The following is a 21,157-nucleotide window of genomic DNA, read 5'->3' as shown; positions in this document are numbered from 1 at the left end:
GTTGTTCTTGTTGCTTGATGCTCTTGTAAAGATTTTTTCTTTTATTCGTTGAAATAACCATCATTCCTCTTTCTCCTTTTTTTTGCTCTTTTTTTTCTATATATATATATTCTCTTTGTTTGATACTCCTTTGTACTGTGATGTGATCATGTACAATAAAAAATAAAATAAAATAAAATAGCAAGGCTTGGTGTAACTATCTGGTAGAGAAGACCCAAAGCCACTGTTTATTAATGGCTTGGCTTATTCTAACTCAACTTAATGGTGAACTGCAGTCTTTCTCTCTCAAAGATGCCGAACTCCTCTGGAGCACAAAGCTTCACGGTGGTCCATTACTATACTGTGGAGAGAGAAAAAGTACGGAGGCGGAATCTCGGCTGTGGACACACCGTCCATCTCTCTCAACGTGTTCACGCTGTCCACTCACCTTACGCCGCAGCTGTGAAGATGTACTGATGTCTAAACCGAAGACACAAGAGACGGAGTCCGTTCCACTGGATTTTCAAGAGAATGAAAATATGAAGTGCTGTCTCGTTTCATCTACTCATACAGATGATGCGGTGAGTACACCTTCTCAGAAGTGGTGCTTTTATCTTGATTCTCTTGTTACTCCTTCTTTACATGATGATAGTGATAATGATAATAATAGTGATAATAATGATAATGATAATGGTAAAGCTGTTGGAATGTATGTGGATGAACTACTTCAACAGTGGAATGATAATTCCTGTCCTCTTCACAGAGCTGTGGAACTTCTCCATAAGGAGATGTTATACGTAGAATTAGATTTGTTTACTGGAAGATTATTGTCGTGTTTTTCAAATGCAGATAGCTATTGTAATAATGATTTGAAGATAGCAAGAGATGATAATGTATCCCTGCGTTTACTTTTAAAACGTACAAATATTTCTAGAAGTGTAATGTTTCCACCGCAGCGAGTACCAACACCTTCTCTTATAAATAGCAACTATTCCGAAGAGAGTATTACTTCTCATACCTGGTATGTTTTAAATTCTAAAGTGGAACTTGAATTACTTGAAACATCTATAAATAATGATTTTCCTTATGAGCCTTGGCTACATGCCGCAGATCATTCTTTTTTTTATATTAATCAAATACCAACAAGTGAAGGGGTAAACGCCTATTTACGATCATCTTGTGAATTGGAAAAGTTTACAGAATTGAAATTTACGGTTACTTCTCCAATTATATCTGCTTATCTTCTATGGGCGGATCAATCTACAAATGCTAGTATGGATGATGGTGCTGGTATGATGTCATCTGTGCATTGTCAAGAGATTCCAGTTGTGCTTTCTGAAGGATTTCCAGGAAAAAAAATTCTTGTGAAATCTCCAAATCTACAAGAGCAGAATAATAATAATAATAATAATAATGAAACGAAAGAAATACTCTCTGGGTTTCTTGATAGTGATTCACGTGTTCTCTTTGTGGAATCTAATGAAATGAAGATTACGTTGACATCTCCTCATAAATTATTATTCCCACATCCAAATGAAGATATGGATAGTCAATCATCTCAAGATGAAAATACTGAAGAAGAAGAGGAGGAAGAGGAAGAAGAAGAAGAAGAAGAAGAGGAGGAGGAAGAAGAAGAAAGAATGTTTCTATTAAATGGAGATGACTCCGACACGACAGAGGAATCGCCTTCAAAAAGTGGAACTAGTGAAAATGCAATGGTAGTATACAGAGGAATCCCATCTAAACAGGGTAACAGAAGTGATACTAACGCTCTGCTCTCTACACATGTGGAATCTTCTTTCTTTGATGAAAACTTTGAGGTGAAGTCTCTTTTAGGCCGTGGGGCTTCTGGTGTTGTTCTTCTCGTTCGACATCGAGTGACTGGTGTACTTTATGCTGTCAAGGTGATGTTGGCTCGGGATTACTTTACAGAGAATGATGTCCTTCGCGAAGTACGGCTGCATGCCCATCTACACAACAGAAATCTTGTACGTTACTTTGCCTGTTGGTCAGAGGCCATTACACCATTTCGAGTACTGCAACTCGCCAGGATTGGTCTCTGTAGTGGAAAAGATGTAAGGAAAATATGTGGGAAGAATAATTCCAATTGTATGCATCTTGTGAATACCCAACGGGAGACTCCACTGAACGTGGAAGAGAAGATTAACTGGATGTTACCACCACTACCACCAACAACAACAGCAGCAGCAACAAAAACTACCAAAAGAAGTACATCAACAGTACCATTATCTGCAAATAATCGCAATCTTCTTTTGGGACCGCCTCCAGTGGAAAAAGATGCCACCGCATATCTTGTTGGAGATGAAAGTATGGATGAGAGCTCAGCAACTTCTTGTAGTTCTGAAGATGATAAATCTATGGGAGATGAATCTTCTGAAGTTACTTCATCTGAGAATAGTATAAGTAATTTTTTGGGTCGAGTGGTGTTTCTTCAACTTGAGTATTGTCAAACTACTCTGGCTCATCGCTTGGGGTCTAGAACTGAAATAGATCGTTTGGAAAATATTATCATCGCATTACAATTATTTTCAGGATTACGATATATTCATAAGTGTGGTTGTTTACATCGAGATATTAAACCAACAAATATTTTCCTTGATTACCGCTCTCAAATGGGAATTGTAGATGATAATAGTGATGATATGAGTGATGATGATTCTGATTATGACAATAGTATGGAAGAAGAAAACGAAAAAGAAGAAGAAGAAACGGTTGTGCGTAATGGATGTACACGAGAGAAAGAGTTGACAGATGGTAAACATTTGCCAGACTTATTTGTACCCTCACCTTCAGCCTTTGATTTCCTGAAAAAGAATATCAGAGTAGGTTCATTGGCAGTTTATTTAAGACAGTTAAGAGATGCAAAGTGTGAAAGAAAAAAAGAAAAAATACTACGATCTGTACGAGTTTGGCTTAAGAGGCGTCTTGTTCAAGTTCGTATTGGAGATTTTGGTCTATCTAAACCTCTCAGTGATCAGCGAATGGATATTGCGAGTTACTTTGATAACAGTACTATAAACACTGTAGGAATTGGTTCCCCCATCTACTCTAGTCCAGAGCAATTAAATGGAGATATCTGTACACCCGCCACGGACAATTTCGCAGCTGGAGTGGTGTTGGCAGAAATGTATTTTCTTCCCAAGACAATATCAGAGCGTCTGGTGGAACTGCGGCGTGTGCGTGAAGGGACTTTTCCCAATCCACATCTCTTAAAGAGATACCCAGAGCTGCAGGTGGTGCAGAGTTTAACACACTCTAATCCAGAGAAGCGTATGAAACTCCGAGACGCCACTCGAATGTTGGCAAAAACGGCAAATGATTTATTACTTTCATTCTTTCAGAGTCATGGATATTAGGAAAGAAAGAAAGAACACACAGACACACTATCTGCCATCTCAAAGTTTATTCAAAATAAAGAAAAAGAAAAAGAAAGAAAAAAACGAATGGTGGAAGTGAGGTGGTGGCCGAGAACATTCAGAGTAGTGGGGGTAAAATTCGAAAGTACTGATATATATATATATATATATATATATAAAGTTTAATTTAGAATATTGGCTATTCAAATATTTTTGTTTTTCTCTTTATAATTGCTGATACTTTGATCTTTGCATTTTTTTTTTTGCCTGTTATTATTATTATTATTATTATTATTATTATTATTATTATTATTATTATTTTACTAAACTGTTGGCTTGTGCTCGAACAATAAAAAAACAAAAACAAAAATAAAAAAGAGCTTGACTGAGGAAAGAAGAAAAAAAAAAAAAAAAGAAACCCCTGGGGCGGCAATGCGACGATGGGTCTCCCTTGGTGGATGGTGTGGTCCTGGTCTCATGCTCTCCAAGTTAGGAATACGGCCCGTTGAGGAGCAGCTGCCATTTGATATGGCCCGCTGTAGTTTTGATGGACTGCTGGAGTTCACAGTGAACGGCTTTGGCAATGGATTCTTTCCCGGCCCTTTGGAAGAGCGGCCATTCACACCAGATCCAGCTTCCGTGTGGCTTTTATTCCGCTCTCAGCATACATGTATTACCCATTTTAATCTTAACTCCGATGAAGTTGTGCAGGAGTTTATGAGAAGATTTAAGGAATGGGAAAAGATGATTACATGCCCAACACGACCCGTAACGTTTTTGCGAACATGTATCGCAGAAGACGCGAAAGAGGAAGTGGACTTGTTGCCATTATGGCACGCCGCACTACACAAGAAAAGTGAAGGAAAGTTAAATTTCCGTACAGTGATGGTAATACATAATCAAGGACCCATCACAGAACCTATGGCGGCTTACAATGAGAAAGATGCGGCTGGTTCACCCTGTGTAGTGTGGAATCTCGCGTTTGACAAACAATTACCAGACACGGCCTCATTGTTTGATAAGTGTCATGATGGTTATAAACATATTATTCAAGAAATGAATCGTGAGGAATCATGGAAACATATCTCTACATCTTCACTATCTCCTGCAGCATTGAAACCGTATACAAATCTTTCTTTAGTAGAAGGTGTACCTGCATTGCGAGGCTCCTGCACAGGATTTGGCACAACTTATGCTGCTGTTCTGGGTAGATGTATGCGTTGTGGAAGTACGAATGGGCATGAAGTCGTGCGGGATGCTTTTGATAGCAAACGAGCATGGAGTGAAGAAGAAGATGCGGAACTTCTATCAAAGTTTCTTTCTGCCAATGGGGATGAAATTGCAGCAGTAGAGGCTGCAGCAATTGAATTAAAACGTGGTGCCAATGAAGTGTTTTTACGTTTGAAACTGTTGACGGGCTCTTAGATTTCTAGTATATTAATTCTACCTCATCACATTTTCTACTCCACTGTAGTATACAACATTGTACAAGTAATTGGAGAAGAAAAAAAAAAAAAAAAAAGGAAATTTTTTATTTCATCTGTTTTTGTTATTGTTATTGTTCTTGTTTAGATACACAATAGGTTTCATTCTATACTCTTTTTTTCTTTCTATCAATGCTTTTTTTTTTTTTTTTTACATGACATTCTCTCCTTCTTTTTTTTTAAATTACTAGCGGTAGTTCAGTGGAAACAGGGGTAAACAAAGAAGACTATAAAAAAAGAAATAGAAAAGAAAAAAAAAAAAAGAACATGTCTACAGATCAAAAAAGTATATATCAAAAATCCTGGCTGTGGAAGCAGGCAGAGTGGAGGTTTAATTGGGATAAACGTTTCTTTATTCAAGATGGTCTACGTTTGGCTTATCGAGTAGAGGAGAATGGGCCGGAAAAGAAGGCCGGTTATATCACTTCCCTCCTGCGTGAAGTAGACCCACAACAGCCACTGATCTTTCGTGTATGGTTGAAAGAAGGAGACTGTTGGACACTGCGGGCAGCCACAGCGGATGAACATAAACAATGGATAGATTCTATTACACATGCGTTAACGCAAGACGAAGTAGTAAGATCTGATGGTGTGCGAGAGGGCATCGTACTTAAAAAGGCAGCGTGGACTGGACAATGGCGACAACGTTATTTTGAATTAGATGAATGTCGTTTGACATATCGGGTAAGCAAAGAGAATGCTGTACGAAACCGATTTATAGTAGTATCTGTTGATGGATCTGATGAGAAAGGAAGAGAGACGGAGTTGCTTATTACTACAAGTTGTGGAGAACGATTTTGGGTTAAATTTACAACTAGAGAACAATGTGAAGATTGGAAAAATGTTATTTTTTCTTCTATACGTCGTACAATGGCATGGCATTGGTTTATGCTTCCACCATCAACGTATGAAACTTTACATCTTCTTTACCGTGCATCTGCAAGGGGTAAGGATACGGTTGTTTACTTTTATGGTGGGAGTAATACTGTGGCCTCACGAAAGTACTCACGTGCGGCGAAGATGTTTTTACCAGTAGTGAGCCGTGAATGTATTGAACGTCAACTCTCAATGATTCATCTCGCCGGGGAACATAAATGTACTGTATTTGAGGTTTTACCATTTGAGGAGAATGAACACGCCAAGGTGCGTCCACCACCACTTATCGGTGCTGCCACATGTGTATATACATCATCATTACAAGAAACAGGAGGAAAACAAAAAGAAGAAAAAGAAGAAATAATTGTAGGAATGGAGAATAAATCAACATCCATTTCTTCATTAGAGTGTTTATTTCTTATAGGAGGTCGTTCGGCGTCATCTGCTGATTGTGATAATACTACCGAGTTGTGGTGGTGTTTCCCACGATCTCCAGTACCACAGTGGCATCGTTCCTGTTATGATACTTCTTTGGTCCCACATCGTACATTTCACACTCTTACTGCACGACAGACAAGAAAAGAAATTCTTCTTGTTGGTGGAATTGATGACTCTGATCATGCCTGTGCGGATTGTTTTTCAATATCATGGGATAGTAATGAAACGGATTCTTCCATTTATGGTTCTCCTGTGATAGAGTTTTTTGGATATCTTCCAGAACCCCGTGCCTTTCATGTTTGTTTAGAGTTACAGGATTTATCTCTTCTCTTGTTAGGAGGTCAAACTATTTGCAATACTACAACTCGTATAAGTACTCCTGCTACGGCTGCAGATTCTGTTCTTCGTCTTCCTGCAGGTGAGAAGGAATGGCATAAGGTTTCTGTACACCCACCATTGCCGCATATGGATAATGTATGTGCAACAGAAGCCTTGTGTGGAAGTGAAAATTGTGTATTTCTACTTGGAGAGACGTGTACCCCAAATCCTATTCTCAAATTATTTCAATTAAAACTTCAATCTATGGATGCTATAGTGAGAGAAATAGATATTACTATCGGTGCAATTCCACGGAGTAGCTATGGAGCCACTATGCACTATGCATCCGGTTATTTGTATGTTTTTGGAAGTTGTTGCGATAGAAATAAAAGCGGAAATGGTGATGTTCCGTTGTTTCAGGACCCTGTCCGTATGCTTATTGGTGGTGATGGCGAAAACAATTGCAATGTCTTGAGTTCCACGCCTTCTTCGTGAAAAACATTTCAGTATAATAATGGGTCTGGATAGCTATATTATTGTCTGGTTTTTTATTGTTTTTTTTTTTTTTTTAGCTATTTTGCTTCTCTCAATTCTTCTCTTGGGCTGACCAATGTTCTTATTTGATGTGCATTATTCTTGGTAAAGCTCGCCTTTGTTTTTGTTTCTATGTTCAATAGTTTTTTTTTTTTTTTTTCTTTTTGCTTCTTTCTCTCTTTCTCTCTTTTACAGACAGACACATTTTTTTTTTTTTCTATCTCTGTGTGTTCAGGCAGCTATGCGTGTATGTATGTATAAATGTATGTATCCCTGTATTTCTGCTTGGAGGTGTTGAAAACAAACGTTGTCTCGGTGATCCTTTTTTTTTCCCCTTTTTTTGTGTGATGTTGTTGTTGTGTTTATGGGTTGATTTAGTAGACTACATACACACACATACGTACAACCCCCTTTTTACCAACTCCCTGATAAAAACAGCAGAAAAACAAAGAGAAAAAAAAAAGAAAAGAATATATATATATACATATATACACTTATTGTTCATTGTATCGGTTTTATTATTTTCATCCTTCTTTCTTTCTTTCTTTCTTTCTATTTTTCTCTTTCCTATACATATGTATATATAAGTAGCCTGTTTGGGTTGGCTACTCGATTGGCTGGAGAAAAGGAAAAAAAAAAAAAAAGGAAAGTCGAAAAGGGCGATGGGTCCAAAGAAGGGCTCGAAGAAGTTGGAGGAGGTGCCCCCCGCCGTGGAGGACCCCCTCCTCGCTGAGACCTCCCGCACCGCCATGAAGTGGGCCGCCCGGGTGGCCGTGAATAGCCGGCGGGTGGTGGAGGTCCAGCAGCTGCTCGGTATCTTCTCAGCGCAGGTGGAGGTTGTGAATCGGGAATTGACAGATGTTTACGATAATGCGCAACTTCTTTCAATGCTTCGCATTGTGGACTATCGACAGAAATTAAATCCATCCCCAACTCCAGTGACCGTTAAGAAACAAAAAAGACGTGATAATAACACACGGGTCTCTATTCGACCACCAGTAGATGAAAATAGCACAGAGGCACTAGTAGCAGCAATGGATGAGAAGAAACGAGCTAAAGTCTCTGCAGCTCTTGTAAATCTATTCCGCCGTAATCAAAGCGATACTCCTTCTTCTTCACAGGCGGGTGTATCTCCATTATCACCGCAATCACCACCACAACAACAACTACAACTTGAAGCACCCGCCTCTCCTACAGATGCGTCAGGCAAACAACAATTTTCATCAGGTTTCTCTTCTGATGGGCTCAATAACAACACCCCAACCTTTGAACATCGGCGGCCGAAAGATGTACCACCAGAGTTGTGGGATGAAGTATCAAAACTACGTATGCGACGTATTGTTTTGGAAGATCGTCTTGCAGTACTAATGGGGAGAATTGATTCGCAACTCAAAAGATTTGATTTGCTTATGCAGAATTATGGTGTTACAATGTATGCATCGGATGCCATGGAACATAACCTTAGCATATTGAGAGCGAAGAAGTCTTAACTCACTGTATCAATGTGTAATGTAAATACGTTTGTTCCCTAGATGGTTGTTTATTTTTCTCACAGTGGGTAACTGTTGTTGTGTGTTGCACAGTGATCTGTTTTTTTTTTTTTCTTTTTCTTCTCTTCTGTGCGTGTGTGTGATTGTGTTTGTGTTTGTGTGTTTTTAACATCATATATATGTATGTACGTATATGTACATACATTTGCAGACGTACCCAAAGAAAAAAGATACGTGGAAAAATCACAAACTAAATAAAAAAAAAAAAAAAGATAGTACTGCTCTTTTATTTATGTTTCTTCTCTTTTTTTTTGCATTCTCTCTTTTTTCTTTTCTTTTCTTTTTTTTCTTTTTTTGGTCTTTGCTTTTTGAAGTTAGTTCTTTATCTGTATTCTCTTACAGTCTCATTTTCTTTATTTTTTCTTTTTCCCTACCTTACTATATTACTATTTTGAAAAAGAAAAAAAAAATGGGTGGGAAATTATCTAAACAAGAGGAATTATTTGTCCTCCATCGATGGCCAGAGTTATTGGAAAATGCCATGGCCACAGATGTGGAGTACGCGGTTGCTGCTGCTGGGTCTGCTGCTGCGGGTAGTGATAATAGTAATAGTAATAATAATAAAAGACATTCATCCACCTCTTTTCGCATGTCCTTTCAGGAGTGGCAGGCCCTCATCACACTGCTGGACAACACAGAGCCAAGTGAATTGCCCTCACGATTGTGTGCGGGAGTTAAAAACACAACCGTTACAACTCCCATTCTTGTAGTGATGATACACGCCTGTTGTTGGTTTGACGGGAGTATTACTGCAGAAGTACTCGTTGAACGTCTGCAAAACTTTCAGAAGAATGTTTTGAAGTCCATTGAGGAAAGTGGAGAACGGCGAAGTAGTGAAGAAAATGCGGAATTAGAACTTGCAGATGATGCGTTGTGTATTCTTTTAGAATTAGCACAGGATAAAAAAAATTTATCCTCATCACAGAAACGTACACCACAAGTGAAACATGTGGCGATTGACAAATTAATAGCATGGGATCGTTCTAAAAAACCTCTTGTTACTCTCGCACATACATTTATCGTGGGAGTTATAGCTTCTCTTCACTCTAATCCACGCTACGCTGAAACCGCCGTGCAGTCATTTCGTCATTTACAAGAATCTATAGGTGAGTCCGCCGCTACAGTCACTCCGCGAGGTGGGCGAGGTGCTGCATGTAATATCATCAAGTGGGATATTATGCAACGTATTGAAAACGTTCTTGTACGCCGACAACGAGAAACGGACGTGTTGGATCTTCTCTCTATAAAAGAAAGATGGTGGCTTCCACCAACCACTCCTTCATCTGTTAGTACAAATCAAAGTACAAGTAGACGTAATAGTAATAATAGTAGTAGTAGTATGGCTAGTACCAGTGTTGCAGCTTCTAGTGGGACCACACAATTATCCAATTTGACACCTGAAGAACGTTGGGCATTAGTACCATCACAGTATATTGGTCAAGAACATATTTGGGCAACTTTACAAACACATTTCTTAAGTTCTGATGTCTTTAATGCAGAAAAACCGACAGTCATTGTTTTCTTTGGTCCTTCTGGTTTTGGTAAATCAGAGATGGCCCGTCGAATAGCTTGTGTAATCCATGGTAAAGAACCAAGTAATGTGGAGTCCTCTGGAAAACTTGTACACATTCATCTTCCCTCATTCTGTACACGGGACTCTATTTATTCACTTGTAGACCCACCAGCCGCGCATGTGGGTGAGGGAGTGTTACTTACAGCACTTCGTAAAAATGATGATGCGGTGGTTGTATTAGATGAATTTGAAAAAGGTACTGCAGATGCCATTCAGAATTTATGGCTTTCGGCTTTTCAAAAAAAAGGAACACTTCGTTCTCTTAAAGATGCCTCACGTTCTGTTTCTACAGAAAAGACTACCTTTATTCTTACCTGCAATATAGCTTCAGATACCATATTGCGTAATAAAGATAAATATCTACGAGCCACTGCAGAAGAACAAGCGGCAATGCGTGCAGAGTGGACAGAAGTTTGTAAAGAAGTTTGTCGTAAAACTATGCATGATCCTTTTGTAAATCGTGTGGATTATTTCTTTCCTTTTGTCCCCTACACAGAGGAAGAGAAGGAACGTTTTATTCAAATGCAACTTCGTCGTATTCTATTAGATCAGAGATCGAAGGATAGACATATTTATATTACCCCACGAATGGTAAAAGCCATTGCAGCGAAATTACAATCTTTTCATGCCTCTACCATAGAAGGTGTGGTGCGGCCACTTCTTGTGGAGGTAATTCAGAAAAAGTGGACGGGGGCGGTATTAACAGTGGAAGAACATGTTTCCGGAACGGTATTTGTGGCTATTCCAACAACAACAACCACAACAGGTGAAACGAAAGAGGGAGGAAGTGTGATATCGTGGGATTCTATTCCAGATGGAGAGCGAGCATTAGCTGTTTATGATAACCAGGAAGAATCAAAGTTATCCACGAGAACAAAGAGGAAAACAACAACAACAACAACAACAGCATCATCTTCATCAACGACAACAACAACAACAAAGAGTGTTGGGGTGGATGATATTACTACTAGTACTCCAAAGGGAAAAGAAAAAGAAGAGACAAGAACGAAAACAGTAGAAACGAAAGAAAAAGTTTTAAGAGATAAGCAACCAGTAGTCAGTTCAATAATACATCACACACCAACAGTAATAGAAAAGGAAAAGATTCTACAATTGGAAAAAAATGTACAAAAAGATCTTGAATTAGAATTAAAAAAGGCAAATGAACTTATACTTCAGAAGGATATGGAGATTACATACTTAAAAGAAAAAGTACTTTGTTTGGAGAAACTTTTGGCTGTATTATTAATCTCTACTTTAACATGTCTATTTGTCTTATCACTAATTGTGGGTGTAAAGATTGTCCTTGTAATAAGTTTCTTTATCATATTAGCCATTTATCTTTTAATTGGGATGCGAATGGAATTACTTCTTGGGGCTTTACGTGTATTGTATGGTATTCTTGGTCCTTTTGGTTCTGCTTTAGCCGTAGTCGCACTTTCTCTTTGGACTTCACAAGCGATACGTAATTCGATGATATGTTGATTTTTTTTTTTTTTTNNNTTTTTTTTTTTTGTTTTCTTCGTTTTGTGAGGAAACCGTATTGTTTTCTTTTCGCCAGTTTTTCTTTTTTTTTTTTTCTTTTCTTCTGTTTATGTGTACGTGTTTTTTTTTTTTGGTGAACGGGGCAAAAAGTTGATAAAAGAAGGGGAAAAAAAACATTTTTTTTTTCTTTTTTTTTGTTTCTTTTTGTTTTCCTTCTATTATATTTGCTCTTACTGTGTTTATTTGATTTGTTCTCGTATTCTTATTTAAACTTGTATGCTTCTTTTATGGATATAATTTCCCCACCCACATCCACACACTCTCTTTCTCTCTTTCTTTCTCTTTCTCTTTCTTTCTCTGTTCACAATCTTCTTGTAGTTCCCAACAAGTAGACACAACGGAAAAACGGCAAGCAGTACAGTCGAAGGGAGAGAACTGCACGAGCAGCGAAGAGCGGCCGTTCGGGCTGTAAACCGCCATCATATACTTCTCTGCAATAACATTATTCTTCTCTCAAAATGTTTAGGTGCAGCACGGGATCCATTATTTCAAACAGAAAAGGAAAAAATAACCGACATGAACACATCATATACACACATGCTAAGAGATAATGGTAATGGTATGATGAATAGCAGTCAAGTTCTCTTTCGTATTCGATGTGAAGAGGAAATACGATTGTTGGAGGCTCAACGCACATTTCTCCTCTCATCTATTAGAGAGAAACAATTAGAATGTGAACGACTACATGCAAAGGGGAATATGTACCGTGTGGAGATTGACTCTCTTCTTCCTTCTCTTCAATCCTGTGGAGAAATGTCTCTTTCATCTCCTTCTGATGGGGAGGCATTTCTTCTTTCTCGATCTACACACATGGGAAGTGGAAATAGATCAATAACAACAACAACAAGAGAAACTTCCCTCACGACATTAACGGCCGCCGCCGCAGCACTTGAAGAGAAGATACAATTAATGGAAAATTCTATTCTAAATAAAAATAATTCTGCTGTTGCCGTATCCAAGATGCAGGATCATGCACTTCAAACATTACGGAAAGAAGTTAAAAAAGTACGAATGATGTTAGAAAAAGATATGGCATCTCTTGTGAACGCTGAGATATGGGCATTAGAAGCTGAAGAGGAGAAGGCACGTATTCTCTTGGAAATAGAAGAGATGAAATCTCTAGAAGAGTGTGAGAGCAGTTCCTTCACAGTCCTCACAGCCTTCAACACTGCTGTCACGGAGCGGGCAAGAATTGCGGAATTAAAACGCAATGCGATCCAACACCTTCTGGCCCAGAGGAAACAAGATGGTATCATACCTAATATTCAGATTGAAAATAATAATAATAATAATAATAATAATAATAATAATAATAATAATGACAAGAACGAGGAAATTATCACAACAACTAGTAATGATAACAGTATCAGTAATGATGAGAAGTCAAACGAAATGTTTAATATAGAATTGATGAATACTAAACAAGATATTGAGGAAACGGTAAAACAGCTCTTGTCAGTACGTACATCTCTGCTTATTTTAAATGCTTCTATAATAAGTATAGCGGATAATATAGATGAGATTGATTCTGTTGTAACTGGTTTGAAGAATGACCCAAATTGGATGCCTATATTAGTAGAAGCTAATTCTGAAGTGGAGTCGTGGCGTATTTCTAATCTTAAGAAGGCTTATGATAATGCAGTAAAGTCTCTACAAAAGTCTCGTGATAATTCAAGTCTATCGGTTGCTGAAGATCTGATAACTAAAGTAAAATATTTATGTATTATTAATAACATTTTTTCTTGCCATCCTGTAGTACTTGCAAGTGCTGTCTTGGGTAGCGATTCAAAATGGAAAGATGTGCATGATATGTTGCCTGCTGTAAAAAGGGCAATTTTATTATTGCGAAGAAAGAAGAAGTAATGTAATGTATTATTCTTATTATTGTTTATCTCCTTCTCTTTTTTTTTACTCCTTGTGGAAAAGGATGGCTATAGTTTTAAATGTAATATTGTCTATTTATGCTCTATAGTGGTTTTGTTTCTTATGAATCTAGTGATAAAAGTGAAGAGAGTAGCAATAGTGGTGGTGGTGTAGCTCTTTCTCTAATTTATCTACATGTATGTATGTATGTATATATGATATGTAGAATTATCTCTAGAATTCCTTTTAACCCTCTACCCTTTATTATTTTTATTATTAGTGTTTACCCCACATCCGTAACTACAACTAGAGGTGGTGGGGAAAGGATAAAGAATAAAACAAGAACAAAAACAGAAAAAGAAAGAATCAAAGGAAGAAGGAAAATAATATATATATATATATATCTATATATATATCGTTTTTCAAAGAGAGGTAGATTAAATGGATAGTGGGAGTTCTGCATCTGAAGATGGAGAACGTGAGTTTAAAGTCGTTATTCTTGGCGATGGCGCTGTGGGCAAAACATCACTCATCAAACGTTACTGTGAGAGTGACTTTGCACAGAACTACAAACAAACCATAGGCCTTGACTTTTACTCGAAGAAAGTAGAATTACCCGATGGAGGTCGAGTTACTTTACGTATTTGGGATATTGGCGGTCAACAGATTGGTGGTAGTATGATTGAGAATTACATTCATGAGGCGGATGCGGTGTGTTTTGTGTATGATGTAACGAACCCCGACTCCTTTAAAGATGTGGAGGATTGGCACCGGTGTGTCCTCACATCTCTGGAGAAGGAAAAAGAAACCCCCCGCTCCTCCTCACCATTAATGGTGTTAGTAGGAAATAAAACAGATTTACCAAATAGACAGGTAACGAATGGAATGCATGAGCGGGCGGCGTCTATGAATCACATGGAGGCATTTCTCATCTCCGCCCGGTCTGGCGAGCGCATTAACGCCCTCTTCACGAAAATTGCCGCGCGGCTCTGCGGCGTGAGTGTCAGCCAGCAGGAGTTGGAGATGCGGGACTGCGTGGTGGCGAATGTCGAGTCGCGGCCGGAGGAGCGGGTGTCGGTCTTCCACGCCACGCAAGAGGAACGGAAGGGCCGCAAAGAGAAGGACGACTGCAGCGTTATGTAGAGATGGCCTCCCATAGAGAGAGAGAGAGAGAGAGAGAGAGAGGAAAGAGGAAAGAGGAAGAAATAATAATAATAATAATAATAATAATAATAAATGTTACTTAATGTGTAGTTGTTTTTTGTTTTGTTTTGTTTGTTTGTTTATTTTTGGGTCCTGATGAAAAGTGGAATTTCATTTTGTGACTACTATTGGCGTTTTTTTTTTTTTGTTTGTTTGTTCGTCTCTCTCGTGTTCATCCTCCACTAAACCATCATATTATTATTATTACTATTGTTGTTGTTGTTGTTGTTGTTGTTGTTGTTCTTATTATGAGTTACTCTTGGCATATTACCGTTTGCATGTGCTTTATTTCTTTGGTCTTTGTGCTGCTAGTATTTTTTCTCTGTGGAAGAAAGAAAGAAAGAAAGAAAGAAAAAAAAAAAAAGAAATATAAAAAAAAAAAAAGAGCAAGAGAGGTAACAAGAACAAAGAAAGAAAAAAAAATTATTTATTAATTCTACAGGAATAGCGATTCTCTTTGGTACTTTTTATGAAGACCATAACTATGAGAAGAAAGGGTTTATGTTATTTACGTGGGGGACTGAATAGCATTGATACATATATTGAACCTATGGTAAAGATGTTTAGTACTTATTTACTGCTATTGGTGGCATCTCTGACGCTTCTTTCATAATGATGCGGAACCAATATCTTTTTTTTTTTTTGTACATTGTAAGTATTTATATGTATACAGATAAGTATGTATCTTTGTCATTTATTTATTCCTATGTATTATCTTGTATTTTTTTTTTCTCTTATCTTATTACTCCCCCATCATCATGACTACCACCATTACTGATAACGGTAGCATATTTTTGCTGACGCAGTACATTTTGTAAAAGAAAAAAAAAAAAAAACAAGGAATAAGAAGATATTGGTCCGCAGTTAAGTAGACGTATATATACATTCAAACCAAATTAAGTAAACTATATATACTATTTATTTATATTATTTATTTATTTCTGTTCAATGACAACTACACTAGACACCACACCATTAACTGAGATTCCAACAGTAGTGAACAAATGCCGCCAGGGTTTTCAAACAGGAGCCATTCGATCAATAAAAGATCGTAAATCTCTCTTGCGTTCTCTTCTGCGTATGTTGGATGAGAACGAGTCGGCCCTCTGCACAGCAGTCCACACAGACCTGCGAAAACACGTGAACGAAACAACTCTGATGGAACTCTCCGTACTTCGCGCGGAACTTTATCACATGTTAGAAAACCTGAATGAATACACGGCGGTGGAGAAGCTGCAGCTTGGCGGGGCTTTCGTATTTGAAGACTGTGAGGTTCGCAGTGAACCGCTCGGTGTTGTTCTTGTGATTGGGGCGTGGAATTATCCCGTGCAGCTCACACTACTGCCGCTGCTGGGTGCCATTGCGGCTGGGAATACAGTCGTGTTAAAGCCAAGTGAGTTGGCCCCCGCTACCGCCTACATTTTAGAGAAATTACTCAGCGATTATCTTCCAGAGAATGTTGTCGGTGTTGTTAATGGTGGAGTTGTGGAAACCACACGACTGTTGGAGGAACGATTTGATCATATTTTTTATACCGGAGGTTCACGAGTGGCCACTATTGTGATGGCCGCAGCTGCTAAACATCTCACACCCGTTACGTTAGAACTTGGAGGAAAATCTCCCGTAGTTGTGGATAAAACTTGTGAAAAAGATATGAAAACAGTAGCCCGTCGTATTATGTGGGGAAAAGTCGTTAATGCTGGTCAAACGTGTGTGGCCCCAGATTATATACTTGTACAGAATGAAATAAAAGATAAACTCATTGAAGCATTAAAAAATGCAAGAGAAGAAATGATGGGTGTTAATCCATTAAATGCATTAGAAAAGAGTAATTACCCTTCTATTGTGAATATTAATCACTTTCAACGGTTAGTTAATCTTTTAAATGGTGGAACTGTTGTTTTTGGTGGAGAAATGGATGAATCTAGTTTAACTATTGCCCCAGCAGTTCTAACAGATATTTCTTTAGATCATCCACTAATGACAGATGAAATATTTGGACCTCTTTTACCAATAATACCCTTTAAAGATATTCATGAGGTTCTTAACTTTCTCAGCACGAAAGAGAAACCATTAGCACTCTATATCTTTTCCAATGATAAACATTTTATTAAGGAAGTGGAACAGAATACTTCCTCTGGAGCTGTTACGGTAAATGATGTTCTTATACATGCAGGTATGTGTGGTTTGCCCTTTGGTGGTGTTGGACAAAGTGGAATGGGTGCCTATCATGGTAAATACTCCTTTGATACCTTTTCCCATAAGAAACCGATATTACGGCGAAAAATGGGTATGGAGACTATGAACATCCCACGATATCCACCATACACAAAAGAGAAACTCCGTATTCTGCGAAAGGCATTAGAGCCACAAGGAGAGAGAACGGCATTGGGACGACGACTTTGGTTTTTCTCAGGAATTCCACAGGTGTGTGCGGTAACGTGTCAGTTCTTAAAATGGTACTTTACAAGATCTAATGAAGGTGGTAAAAGAGAGAAAGAAGAGAAATGAAAACATTGGGAAGTCTTCTTTACATTATATATGTTTGTTTCTTTGTTTGTCCTCATATGAACTTCAGGATGTACATAAATGATTTGGTATTGTTTCTTCTGTTTTTTTTTTTTTTCTCTCTTTCTGTTTTCTCATTTTGGTCTTGACAACGTTTATCTCTTTATGGATTGGAATAAATAAAGTCGAACTTGTTTTTATTGTTTTCTTCTTTATTATTTTTATTTTGAAGTATAATAGGTGAGTTTAACGTTTAGTAACGTGAAAGGGAAAGAAAGAAAGAAGGAAAGGAGGAGAGAGAATGATGTCTACCATTTTATATTCAGTGATAAATAACTCTGACGAATAAATTCATATATATTTTTTTATTCTTTCTTTTTCTCTTATGTTTGTTTTCTTTTGAATTATATATATATATATATATATATATATATATATTCCTTAGAAATAGGTCTATACTTTCATCTCCCTATTTATCTTCTTTTTCTGTTTTCACTTTTCCATAAAGCCCGCGGACTACCAGACACTGTGTGTGTGTGTGTGTGTGTGTGTAGATAAGAAATGAAAGGACTGGAAGAATGGCTCGCCTCCACCACAGAGAGTGAAGAGGAGGAAGAAGGAGAAGCAACAACAACAACAACAACGGCGATTGGGAGAACAAGGGGTCAAGGGACTGTGGTGAGTACACGAGAGGATATACGTGCACGGCAGGAGGAGATGCGTGATCGCATGCAACAACTTCTTGGTAGTAAAATCACGGAAGGAGAGAATAATGATAACAAGAATCAAAACAGTAAAAACAAGAGTAAAAGTATCAGTAGCGTCAGCAGTAGTAGTAGTCGCACCAAACAAAGTAAAAACAGTGCTGGTAACAGCAGTAAGGAGAAAAAGAAAGATGATGGTATTAACACATCAACTGTAGAAGAAGAAAATAATAAAAGAGAATATCGTTGTGTAGAGGTGATGGTGGTGGATCGTGGAACCCAAACCACCACTACTGTCGGTTGTCAAACAGATCCTATTCTTCCTTATCAACCTTTACCAGGTGCTACACTTCCTATTCCAACTATTTATTCTTCTTCTTCTTCTAATCCTCCTTGTTGCTGTTGCCGCTGCTGCTGCTGTTCTTGTGGTGGTATGGGTAATAAGAATGCTGGTGTACGGCGTCCTTATGCAAAGGCATTAGAAGCGAAAGAACTTCCCACGAGATTTAAGGAACAAATAGAGATGATACAGAATTCCATAGATATTATGATTGCCCGCTACAATTTACCACCACCTCCTCCCTTCTCAAGTGTGTAATGACATTTACCGTGGTTGTTTTTATTTTTATTTTTCTGTTAACTATTATTATTATTATTATTATTATTATTATTATTATTATTATTATTATTAATATGTGATGATATACTTTGTGTTTTTTATTATGCACCTTTTCCACAGTTATACACACAAGAAGAAAAGAAACCATAGAATCTTTGAAAAAAAAAAAAAAGAGGAAACGAAAAAAACAATACTTTGTGTTGTATTGTGTTGTTGTTATTATTTTTCGTAAAAGTAAAAATATATATATATACAAATGCAAATTGAAAGTGGCACGTTCTTCTTGTTCATTTTATGGTATTATCTTCGCTTCTTCTCTTCCCTCTGGTAAGTAAGTCGTACAAAGATAAGTATGGAAGAATTCTATAAAAACCCATTCCGTCGTGAATTAGATTTCAATGAACTTTGTTATGCCAGCGTAAACTCCTTTCCTGTGGATAATCCATCTCCATCCACAGCAACAACAGCCCTCCCAACAACAACAACAACAGCAGCAGCAGCAACAGTAATGGGAGGAATCTCAGAAAACTTAAAAGAAAGTGAATTCCTCGGTGTATCTTCTGCGCTGCGGTATCAAACACAATTAAGTGAGGCTCTGCGGGCGAACAGTACACTCCGCGCCACATATGAAACGCACATTGAGGCCCAACGCCAAGAAATGGAACGATTGAGTGATGAAAATAATAAACTTCTTAAGAAGTTAACAAGACTAGAGACAGACTTGCGATCATTGGTATTAGAGAAGGAGTGTGCGGCATTAGCGTATAGGCGAGAAATAGAAAAGAATGCCACACTAGAGGGAAAGATTAGATCACTGGAGGCCGAATTAAACTCACTAGAGCAGCGCACAAGGGAATTAAGTGCAGCTTATAATGGAACTTCACGTCAGATAGATACACCCGGTTCTCTTGTACAGACCAGAGCATCTTCTCACTATCAATATCCCCAACAACAACAACATCAACAACATCATCAACAGCAGCATCATCAACAACAACAGGAATTCACTCCATCACATGAGAAGGATAGATTACTGTATACACCAGAGCCACTTCGGTATGGATCACAACGAAAGGATCGTCCTTACGATACCAATGCTGGCAGCAGTAATAGTAATATTAATACCGCCACACCGGTGGGTCTACCGCGAACAGATCCCGTCACGCCTGTTTCTCACACGAGTGGGCGAAGACTGCAGGGGAATGCGGGAAATGGGAATAATAGATCCAACAACACACAGCGTGTGGATGAGAACCGAGCGACGAATATTAAACAACTAGAACAGCAATTGCTGCGGGAGTGTCAGAAGAAGGATGAACTTGAGCGGGAGTTGCTGAGAATGGAATCGACGCGGGTCCGCAGTGGATCTGATCGGGCAAAGAAGATATCGTTGGAACGGGCTCTCGCAGCTGCCCAACATGCAGTGAGTGACACTCGCATGAAACTGCGAGCACTCTCCGCATTGGTGCGCTGATAATTATATATATATATATATATATATATATATAGACATGTACACAAGCAGCAAGAAGGTTAGCAGAAAATTGGAAGAAGAGAAAAAAAGAAAAAGAAAAGGAAATAGAAAAAAAAAAAGAAACAAATAAGAATGAAATACATATAGAAGAAAAAGAAAGGGGTGTATGGGGTGATGAGATTTTGTACAGGGGAAGATTTTTTTTTTTTTTTTTAAGGGTGTGGGGTGTGAATGCTTTACTGACATTTATGTCTTTATTTTTCTCTTGAATTGAAAGAGATATGCCAGTTGCTCAACTGTACTAGTAAAGGAGAAGAATGAAAAAAGAAGAACAAGCGACAGTGAATAGACGTTTGTATTTCTTTTTTTTTATTACTTATTGAGCAAGAATTCTCTTCCACCTGTGTATACTTTTCCTCAATCCACCCTTTCCCCATCGTTTTTTTTCTTTTTTTTTGTTCGTTCTTGTTAATGGGGTTTGTTTTTCTTTTGAATGTTTTCTTTTTTTCATCATGATAAGAAAAGCAATCGATAAGTTATTTTGGCTTTAATTCTTGCATAGTTGACAAAAACCGGGAACATCATCATCAAGAAATAAAACATCAAAACATCAACAGGTGAAGTAGTGAGTTATATATATATATATATATATATATATATATATATATATAACTAGCGGTGGACCCTTTTTTCTTCCTTTACTTATCTGTATCTTTTAAAGAATGTCTTTGTGTATCTGTTTATGCGTGTTGTGTGAGCGTGCTCGGTATCCATTCATTTCAACAAGAAAAAAGAAAAAGAACATTATAAAGCGTAAAGGGATTTATTGTAATTCACGGATATGTTGTTGCTACAAGTGAGTTTTTCTTCCTATTATTTTAGACTTTGCGGCTTTTTATTTTATTTTATTTTTTTTCTTCTCTCTAAGGAAGAAATAGAGGATGTTGGAATTTAGCCAAATATATATATGCAGTGTTTTTTTTTGTTGTTGTTGTTTGGTCTCCCTTTTGGCGTAGATAAGGGTAACTCTTTTTCCGTATTCTGCTTTTACCCTGTACGTTTGAGAATATATATATATATATATATATATATATATATATATATATATATAT

General features: G+C 37.8%; 10 protein-coding genes across 10 annotated transcripts; all 10 read left to right on the top strand.

Moving 5' to 3' along the window:
* Positions 1-233: 233 nt before the first annotated feature.
* On the top strand, positions 234-3,356 carry TM35_000073370 (protein kinase; the record flags this gene model as incomplete). The annotated part of the gene is made up of 1 exon (XM_029023783.1): positions 234-3,356. One exon carries the CDS (start codon positions 234-236, stop codon positions 3,354-3,356), a length of 3,123 nt encoding a protein of 1,040 aa, XP_028884979.1.
* Positions 3,357-3,788: 432 nt separating this feature from the next.
* TM35_000073360 (uncharacterized protein) lies at positions 3,789-4,781 on the top strand (the record flags this gene model as incomplete). The annotated part of the gene is made up of 1 exon (XM_029023782.1): positions 3,789-4,781. One exon carries the CDS (start codon positions 3,789-3,791, stop codon positions 4,779-4,781), a length of 993 nt encoding a protein of 330 aa, XP_028884978.1.
* A 326-nt stretch (positions 4,782-5,107) lies between these two features.
* On the top strand, positions 5,108-6,967 carry TM35_000073350 (uncharacterized protein; the record flags this gene model as incomplete). Its single annotated transcript, XM_029023781.1, has 1 exon — positions 5,108-6,967. The coding sequence occupies one exon, from the start codon at positions 5,108-5,110 to the stop codon at positions 6,965-6,967; it is 1,860 nt and encodes a 619-aa protein (XP_028884977.1).
* Positions 6,968-7,668: 701 nt separating this feature from the next.
* TM35_000073340 (uncharacterized protein) lies at positions 7,669-8,496 on the top strand (the record flags this gene model as incomplete). Its single annotated transcript, XM_029023780.1, has 1 exon — positions 7,669-8,496. The coding sequence occupies one exon, from the start codon at positions 7,669-7,671 to the stop codon at positions 8,494-8,496; it is 828 nt and encodes a 275-aa protein (XP_028884976.1).
* Positions 8,497-8,965: 469 nt separating this feature from the next.
* Positions 8,966-11,614, top strand: TM35_000073330 (uncharacterized protein; the record flags this gene model as incomplete). The annotated part of the gene is made up of 1 exon (XM_029023779.1): positions 8,966-11,614. One exon carries the CDS (start codon positions 8,966-8,968, stop codon positions 11,612-11,614), a length of 2,649 nt encoding a protein of 882 aa, XP_028884975.1.
* Positions 11,615-12,211: 597 nt separating this feature from the next.
* Positions 12,212-13,537, top strand: TM35_000073320 (uncharacterized protein; the record flags this gene model as incomplete). The annotated part of the gene is made up of 1 exon (XM_029023778.1): positions 12,212-13,537. The coding sequence occupies one exon, from the start codon at positions 12,212-12,214 to the stop codon at positions 13,535-13,537; it is 1,326 nt and encodes a 441-aa protein (XP_028884974.1).
* Positions 13,538-13,978: 441 nt separating this feature from the next.
* On the top strand, positions 13,979-14,680 carry TM35_000073310 (putative small GTP-binding protein Rab28; the record flags this gene model as incomplete). The annotated part of the gene is made up of 1 exon (XM_029023777.1): positions 13,979-14,680. The coding sequence occupies one exon, from the start codon at positions 13,979-13,981 to the stop codon at positions 14,678-14,680; it is 702 nt and encodes a 233-aa protein (XP_028884973.1).
* A 1,008-nt stretch (positions 14,681-15,688) lies between these two features.
* On the top strand, positions 15,689-17,251 carry TM35_000073300 (putative aldehyde dehydrogenase family; the record flags this gene model as incomplete). The annotated part of the gene is made up of 1 exon (XM_029023776.1): positions 15,689-17,251. One exon carries the CDS (start codon positions 15,689-15,691, stop codon positions 17,249-17,251), a length of 1,563 nt encoding a protein of 520 aa, XP_028884972.1.
* Positions 17,252-17,809: 558 nt separating this feature from the next.
* On the top strand, positions 17,810-18,550 carry TM35_000073290 (uncharacterized protein; the record flags this gene model as incomplete). The annotated part of the gene is made up of 1 exon (XM_029023775.1): positions 17,810-18,550. The coding sequence occupies one exon, from the start codon at positions 17,810-17,812 to the stop codon at positions 18,548-18,550; it is 741 nt and encodes a 246-aa protein (XP_028884971.1).
* Positions 18,551-18,923: 373 nt separating this feature from the next.
* Positions 18,924-20,045, top strand: TM35_000073280 (uncharacterized protein; the record flags this gene model as incomplete). The annotated part of the gene is made up of 1 exon (XM_029023774.1): positions 18,924-20,045. The coding sequence occupies one exon, from the start codon at positions 18,924-18,926 to the stop codon at positions 20,043-20,045; it is 1,122 nt and encodes a 373-aa protein (XP_028884970.1).
* Between the last annotated feature and the right edge of the window lie 1,112 nt (positions 20,046-21,157).

Source organism: Trypanosoma theileri, assembly GCF_002087225.1.
Source record: "Trypanosoma theileri isolate Edinburgh chromosome Unknown TM35_Tth_7_V1, whole genome shotgun sequence".
NCBI classification, from domain to species: Eukaryota; Euglenozoa; class Kinetoplastea; order Trypanosomatida; family Trypanosomatidae; genus Trypanosoma; species Trypanosoma theileri.
This window is presented reverse-complemented; position numbering and strand designations above follow the sequence as displayed.